The following is a 9,283-nucleotide window of genomic DNA, read 5'->3' on the forward strand; positions in this document are numbered from 1 at the left end:
ATGATGGACACATACCGATAGTCAAGATAGTGTTTAATTTCATCTTGAACCTGATTGTGTGTGCCATCCTGGTTTTGATCATTGACAATAGCTGCTGTAATCCGATTAGATCCTTTGTTGATGTACTTAAATATGTATTTTATTGAGGTACTTTGATTGCACCATTCCACATTTAGGTGTGTTCTATATTTGAGTAGCAAATGTGGACTATATGGGACAACAAATCGATTATCGAGTTGAACACCCTGCTTTTACATAGTTCGTCTGGTGTCTCTTCTTCTATAAACAGGAAAACCATCTTGGTCAACAATTGTGGCTGGCTGAAACTTTTTTGGGAAAAACCTGATACACTTGCCATTGGCCATACACAGTTCCCTTCTATTGGCTATTCCACATGGTCCATGCATCATATGGTTGGAGACAATTTGATACAATTCTGGATGTGTGTCCTTGTTTGGTATCTCAGCAGAAATTATGTTGTCAATGTCTTCTGGATTTGGATACTTATTTGAAGGATGCAAAAAGATTAAGATATGAGCATGAGGCAATCCTCTTTTTTGCCACTCAATGGTGTAAACAGCTGTATTACAAATAAAATATCAGTAGCATGATTAATAATGTATAATTCTAAGTATAATTGTAAAATTGGAATGTAGGAAAAAATTGATGTAGGTGGTAATTACTTACATGCAAGAATGGGACCAAACACATGTCCACTTTTAAGATCATGCATCAACTGGTTTAGTTTCATTTTGAATACCCGTGACACAACATCAGGGCAATCATGAGCTGTAAGATTTGACTTTGCAACTTGTCGTTGTATTTCTGGCCATGTTGGATTACACGTTAATGTCAAGAATAGGTCAGGAAATCCAACATTGGCACAAATTTCCATCCCATCAAAATATAATTGTTCCATATATCTCTGACTACCAACGAACGAACTTGGTAGTATAATTCTCTTACCTTTTTCATTGCCTTGGGTTAGGGGCTGATTATTACAATCATTTAAATTGATGTACTTGTCAACTTGGAGTTCTTGTTGATGTTGTCTAACATAGTTTAGTTTTTGAGACTCAATCATACAATACTCATCAACAACCCATTGGTGAAACAATCTTCTTGAATGAAGTATTGTTTGTGCTTCATTATCCCTTAATTGCATCCTGTAACAAAAATACTCACGCATGGTAACTTTGTTCCTCTTTGAAGCATGGCTATGCGGATGATCCTTATGAAGAATGTTTGGTCTGTAGCCATCTTCACCGTGTGGGTACAAAAGAGGATATTGCAAAGATAAATAAGCAGGATGAAGTTCATTTATTCTTTGCAGCATGCTTGTTTGCTTCTCGATGATGATATCTCTGTTATTCGCTATATGCTCATCACCAACAATTAAAGTAGCCACTTCAGAAGCATTTGGCAAATTATATAATATGAGTTTTAGTTTCAGGTCACACACTGCAGAAGAGTCTAGTTTATCCCTTGCCATTCTGAATTTTTGTGCATATGGATTGTGGGTATCTAGCATATTCTTGATACCAATTATAATGTCTTCATCAACATTATTTTTGATACTGGACATAGACAATTGTTAACAGTAACCATTCTTAAAAAAATATATAAATTTAAATTTAAATAACTATAAAGGTGACATTAGATTAGTCGAATGTTTACACTTACGGGTATTGTGAAAGCCTATTGTTGACTTCGTTTTCCATGTCATAAATATATAGTTGTGCAAACTTTGGTGAGTTATCAGGCATAGGTAGGAGGCTTCCAATAAGGTGATGCGATTGACCATGTATGCGCAATGTAGGAGGACCTCTTCCAGTATTATAGGATGTGTCGTCTACTTTGACACCAGGAGATGTGAATGCAAACATTAGGTTGTAAAAACGTATGTTTTGCTGGAATTTCTTTGCTTGTGAGTCTCTGCTGTCAAAGAGTAGTTCCCGCAAGGGTTGCGAAGCATCATGTAGTATTGGCAGTTGTATTTTTCCATCACCACAACATAATGAAAACTTTGAGTTTTTTGTCTGTTTATCTTTGTTAATCCTGTCATCATACCACATCTTCGCTTTACATTGCTTGCATTGCCAAATAGGATCTCCAATATCCTTGTAACCTGCACCTACATGTAAATGCTTCAATTTAGACTGTGTACATTGTCAAAGGTAATGAAGGACAATACAACATAATTTGGACAGTGAATGTAAAAACCGGTATTTTCATTGTCATATGGTGCGTCTAGATTGCCATCATAATCAGTATCAACAAAATCCTCAGTTGCTATGTCATCAAATGAATAATCTATATAGCACATACATAGTCAGCAATTAAATACAAATAGTTAAATATTTAAAAATGTTGTAATTAACATAACAACATAGTACCTGTAACAATGTCTCCCTGTGTTATATCGAGTTCGTCATCAGTGTCATCTGAGATGTGCTCTATTAGTTTGGAATTGGATATTGTGTATCTTCCTGAATTTATATGTTGAGAAGTCATCCCAATCTGAGTAGGTCGACAACATGTAGTTGTATGTGGTGCAGTACATGGTGATAAATTAAGGGTTGACATAGTTATATTCTCTTTCCCAAACTTGGACAACAAATTCCTCTGTATCGACGATGCATTGATGGTACGTGAATTGACAAAATTTTTTGGTCGAGTTTCAAATTGCCCTGTAAAATCTTGTTGTTTCTAATTCGCAGACAAAGTGCTTTCTGATAATGGTGCAGACTGTGTATATGGTAACGCACTGTCTACAAAAAGGTGTGTTTCACATGGTGAGGTACGTCTACGCTTTTCTACACCAATAATTGTGATACATGCATAAATATTTATAAAATAAGTACAAATTAAAAGAATATTTGAATGTATTGTTACCACTATGTAAATCTGAATTTGGAGTGGCAAAGCTTTGTCTTCTTTCTTGCAAAATGTGTTTTCTATGTTTCCTCCGTTGAGCAAAATTTTCCATTTAACCTTTCCGTAATAAATAAGTTCTACAATATTGTGTCAGAGATTCATAATAAAAATGTCAGATCAACATACTCAAATACCATCATCTCATATGCATCCCATACATGTACATTAAATAGTGGACAATAATTAATGTAAAGTATAATTTATTGCATTAACATAAAAAGCTTACTTGAGAGTTAGCAGTAGAAGTAAGTGATGTGGTGTTGTTGTTTAGCAGCTTCACTTTTGGTTCCTCATTTATGAATAGATGTGTTTTAGATGGTGGTGAATGTGAGTGAATGTTGTTGAAGATGGGAGACTAAGATTATGAATTATTCTCCATTAATATTCTGCACTGAAGCTGTTAAACAAAAAAGAAGAACTGGTTTCGGTACATTGACATTAATTCGTGGAGTTTTCTTTTCCTCCATACCTGTGATCAAACATTGTGTGGCCCTCACGCTTGTGTCTATCAGGCCCATAGTACACAACAGTACTTGTTATTAATTGCTCCATTAAATGTGGTTGTAGCCTTTATGGATATGCACGACAATGTTATAATTAATCCTGGAAATTTGTACTTTTGATTTGACAAACGGGAAAAGTTGATGTATTGTGATATATTTTTTAATATTTAATATTTAATATATTAATATACATCGATATTTGTTGATAAAATCCATAGTAGATTTTTTTTTTGATTAAAATATATTTTATAAATATCCACAGTAGTTAAAGTCGTATATATTAGTCATCGTATTTGATGTAGGTTGGTAAAATTAAAAATTTGGTGGTGTTCAAACAGAATGATTAATAAGACTAAAAACTAAATTCATCGTACGCATTACATTGTTTTAGGAATAAAAATTAACTTAATTAACAAACATTGGAAATATTAAGCAATCAGGAATAAATATCATATTAATCAACTAACATCAAATACCTTATTCAAACATGTAAAGGCATAAATATAGCAACTAAGTAAATTCATAATCAATAGCATCCAAATCTTAAGCGACATATTGTTCATAAAACTTACATTACAAATAACAAATTGTCTGGTTCCCCAAGGGAATATTAAAATGGTTAAAAATATTACATGATTACTAAATAAAATATCAAACAAAGTTACAAATATTTTAAACCAAAATATTAAAGGCTAGTGGATTTTGAAGATAAATAATCAAGGGGAGTCATCCTCGTCGCACACCGTTTGCTTTCTGGCAATGACCTCCCAAAGAAGTTGATTCGGCCTGAAATAAAAGACAACTTCGTCACCGGTCATCAAATCATTTTCTGTTAAGAATTGGAACCATGGCTCAGCAAGACATTGAAGATCATTATGCATACTCAACTTCCAAAAGTGACGACGCCCACGAACACCAAGGACAGTAATATACTCGTCTCCTGCATTAACATAACTCACAGCGTCGAGTGGCAGTACCTAGTTTGGAACGAAGCTAGTGAGTAAATATTTAAAAGGTATGATATTAGAAAACAAAAACAAACTTCATATGACCAAAGTGTTACCAATGGATAAAGTCTAACAATCATGCGATTGTCGACATCCACAGTAAACACATATTCTCTGGCAGAATGGGGAGGTCTGCCACATGTCTGTGCATGGAGTGGCGGTGAGAAGTGGATATCAAACTTCCAATTCTTGTCTGGCGCAGCAAATGTGATCATCACACCATCATATATTCCCATATCCCTCCTGAAGTGTTTGAGACCATCAGCAATGTAGACTCGGTTATTAAATTTTCTAACTCTTATATGGTGCTTCTTTCCATTGTAGTCCAACACCACATAATTCGGGTAATCTGGAGCTCATTGTTTATGATAAAGTGAGGGTACCTCAATGATATTCTGGAAGTAAAGACCTAAACGTGTTACTGATTTATATGGGATCATGTAAATATTACAATATATATTATTTTTTTTGTGGGATTAAAAGAAATGGATAAATATCATAGAGGATGGCAAATACTTACCCTGTCAACATGAAATACGGCCTTAAATTGGTATGTCATACCGGATGCGAATAACATAGGTGGGTCCTGAATGGCATAACCAAAATGCAAGCAAATAAAATAATTTAATGCAAACAAATAATGAAACATAACAACAGGTATACGAAGGTACTGATGAAAATGATCAATAAATACCGTTAATGTTTCGAATACAAACTTTAATATTCAATTATCCAACAAAAAAATGTAGTGAATCATGCACACGCGAGATTATAAGGCAACACAAACAAAAATAATGGTTCATTACAACAAATATGCAAATCAGAATAGAAAAATACGATATACGAAGGCACAACAAAATATATGTACTTGGGTTTGTGTTTGGAAGACATTTTTTAAAAACATGTACCCAAAGATGAACCAAAAAACATATAAGAAGTAAAACACAAATAATAGGAAAAGACATAAATCTTACAGTCATATTTTCCAAATCTGGGGACTGAACATGATGAATATCGTAGTCAACAGTGTTACAAACATGAACATCATGTAGTCTATAAAGGGCATATACATATAACATACATATAATATATAATAACCATACAAAAAGGAGGGAAAAGTAAAATACACTAACAACATTGCAAGGATTAGTGATGAACCAATGTTGAACATATACAAATGAGAAGGAAAAGAGGAATGATGGAAAAACATATACAAAGTAAGGACGAAGGATGGAAAAGTTAAAGAACTTATGACATTGGAGGCGGTTGATGATTGTGTACTCATATTGTTAAGGGTTATATGATGTTCTTTGACAAATGACATAAGAAATGTGGATAATTGTTGGTGGTGGTTTGATATACTGAACGTTTTGTAATTATTATTGAATGAAAATGAACGGCGTTTAGTAAATACATAATGTACTTGCCGTAGCAGTTATTGCTTATTCTCACCGGTTTTTAAGTGACGTCTCTTCAAATATACTATTTAATACTATTTAATAGCGCGACTATCAACACTTAATTAACAGTTCATAATAATAAATGTTTTCTTAATTATATAAACTAAATTCAAATATTTAATACTACTGATGTGTATTAGTTGGGAGGCTTTTACACTTCCCGTAATGATAATAATTACCTTTCTCACCTCCCAATAATGATTAGACTACTACAACTTTCGACACATATATTGTGCATTGAGAATTTGCACCTGCTCACATTTGTACATTATAACTGCTCAATTAATTACTATGTATTGGTCTATATCTAAATTGTACCCATAAGACTTATTATAGCTATAAGCCCATGATAGTTTTTATGGCCATAATATTATATATTATATATTATAAAGTATAAAGTATAGGCATCCAGCATACCTGTGTATATGTAATAATTCCAAGATGATCCTTTGGCCGGATTTTGTAAATGAGTATACGTTACCTTGATAACTACGTCAGCATTGATATGTGAAGCTTTAAATTCTACATTTGTACTTGTCAACATGCAAGTAAATAAAAGTATCACATTCTGTATTCCATATTAAAATAATAATACTCAATTTTTGGTTACGAAAATAAAAGACATAAAATATTCTGAATAAACGAATTCAAATCTTAGGAAAATTTTAACTTAATTGTAATATAATGCATAAAACAATTCAAACACCTGCATGTAAATAAAAGTATGACATTCCATATTAAAATTATATACTAAAATGATAAAACTCAAGTTTTGTTTACGAAAATGAAAGACATAAAATGTACTGAACAAATTGATTACACAAATTTGAATTTGACAACAATTTTAATTTCATTTTAATACAATGCATAAAACAATTCAAACACAACACAAAACGTTGAATGATTTTAGTGTTATTACACAAATTTGAATTTGACAACAATTTTAATTTTATTTTAATACAATGCATAAAACAATTCAAACACAACACAAAACGTTGAATGATTTCAGTGTTTTCAAGAACAATTAAAAGACATTAATGTTTGGTATTTTATTATGAATCTTATATTCAAATTTCATTATCAACAATTTTAAAGTTATTATTTTGTTATTATCATATTCTACATTAACTATTTTATAAATTAACTCAAGGTTGATGCTGGCATAAGTTGTAACATCCATACAATTCATTCTTCATACATCGGTAATTAAACTTGTTCAACATCACAAAATACATCATAATGATGACCTAATTGTTCAAACCAAAAGGTATGAGATGTCAAACATAACATACATACATCACTTAAAAAGTTACAGTTTTTTAAATGAAAATAACAACTAATTACTCAGCTTTTATATGCTTGTTGATCGATAGTTCATATGTTGCGAACTCATCACTATCAAACTGACTACTTCCTTGTTGATCAGACATTCTTTTTGCAGGAGTTACAAAGGCAGTATTTACAGGATCATATTCAGCTGATTGTGACAATGAAGGTTGTGTAACAATACATATATTATTAGTAAATAACAATACAATAATAATTAAAGTGATTCCCGGTAAAAACAAATAATATAAACAAATAAATAAAATGTCTACTGTAGGATGGTAATCTTGCTATGATGAAGATGCAGCACCAACAGCCAGTGACTTGTTGCTTATACATTGTTCATCCTGCAAGTAAGAATAGATTGATAAGAAAATTATTTTTTTAAAACTACAAATTACACTGACATGGTCAAATTATTATTACCTGTAGACCTAGCGTGGATATCACTGACTGTATATGATGTTCCTGTTCACTAAAATCCAACACAGATGATTGGTGCATCTGTATACGGTGTTTGAATCTGACAACCCAAGTTTTACCCAACAATTGATCAACACACGTAGGGAACACCTTGATCTCATCACCACTCTACAAATAAAAAACCATTTTAAATACACATTTGTGTTCATTGATCATTTTGTAATATAAATAACTTACCGCAATCAACTCTTGACGACATTCATTTGCAGTTTTACCAAATATTTTGATATATACTGCATCCCAAAAATTGAAGTTTGCCTTTTCCCCATTCTGTTCCATCTTGACAACTAACTTATACCTAGACCAACAAAACATTGTTACAGAAAACAGTGAATGTGGATGACTTAAACAACAGAAATTTGAATTTAATTCAATTCGTATTTGGCAAAAAATAGATGTTACCTTGGAATAGTGTGAGTAACATGGTTTTGGCACGAACGGCAGGCTGCACCTATTTTTAATGGATCAAAAGTGGTAGTACAGTATGGACAACTGTCATAACTCCATGGTGTATCAATCATCACCTCATCGACAGTGCCAACAGTCAAACAGTAACAGTCCTAAATAAGTTTAATTCATTTTGAAAATTATAAGAAATTAGAAATATCATAACAAAGTCCTTGGCTAACTATAGATTAAGTTCATCACAAATTGATAATATCATAACAGATTAAGTTCATAAAATGAATATAATAATTTTAAAACAATGACTTTAATAATAAATAACAATACTTAAAAATGATAATGACTCTCATCATTTTAAATTAACAACAGTTAATAGACTTACCTGTCGCAGAGTCTTTATTTCACCAAAGCTCACTATTTGAGCATTGTGCAAAAACTTATCTTGGCAATACTGGGTAGACTACGACTGAGAAACACCACCCTCATCATCTAGACCACCAATATAAAATGGCACACGTAAACTGCATGAATGAAGAATATAAATGTATACCTGTACCAAAACTGCTTAATAACCCAGCAAAGAAATTCAAATCATTCATTGTACCTATCATGGAACTGTTGGATTTCTACAATGTCACCATTCACATACAACTTCGAACCATGCTTTATATTCTATACACTGAGGGGATACTTGTCTACAAAAAATATAACGCGTATAATGCATTCATAAATTGAAGTCAACAATGAAACATTTAATAGATGGAAAATGACTTAATACTGACCCTTGGGTTCTTTGATCTTAGCAAGGGTTAGCATAACAACCAATGGCTTTTGCACAAAATGGTTTTTCTCAATAGCATCATCCAGCTGAAGAGCATATTCCTCCCACACAGTCATGATGATCTCAACATGACTATAACATAACAAAACATATACATACATGTTGTGTCTCAACTGGGGTAGAATGACAAAATTAAATTTGATTACAGATCACAGAATACTGCAGAGCTGGATTAAAATTAAAAAGACCTATTGTCTCTCAACTTGACAGTCACTCTGTATGCAGGATTAACTGTTTTGCGTTTAATCACTTCAGCAATAACACCCACAATATCTATTTACATTGCAGACACAGTAATGCCAATTATGTTGAATATATTCA

The 9,283-nt window shown here is 32.3% G+C and overlaps 1 protein-coding gene across 1 annotated transcript; it reads right to left on the reverse strand.

The window, feature by feature from the left end:
• Nucleotides 1-251: 251 nt before the first annotated feature.
• LOC114384041 lies at nucleotides 252-2,514 on the reverse strand. The gene is made up of 5 exons (XM_028343725.1): nucleotides 2,397-2,514; nucleotides 2,224-2,313; nucleotides 1,684-2,134; nucleotides 688-1,577; nucleotides 252-580 (listed from the first exon to the last, which is right to left on the reverse strand). Exons 1-5 carry the CDS (start codon nucleotides 2,512-2,514, stop codon nucleotides 252-254), a joined length of 1,878 nt encoding a protein of 625 aa, XP_028199526.1.
• Between the last annotated feature and the right edge of the window lie 6,769 nt (nucleotides 2,515-9,283).

The sequence above is a fragment of the Glycine soja genome, chromosome 14, assembly GCF_004193775.1.
Source record: "Glycine soja cultivar W05 chromosome 14, ASM419377v2, whole genome shotgun sequence".
Taxonomy (NCBI): Eukaryota; Viridiplantae; Streptophyta; class Magnoliopsida; order Fabales; family Fabaceae; genus Glycine; species Glycine soja.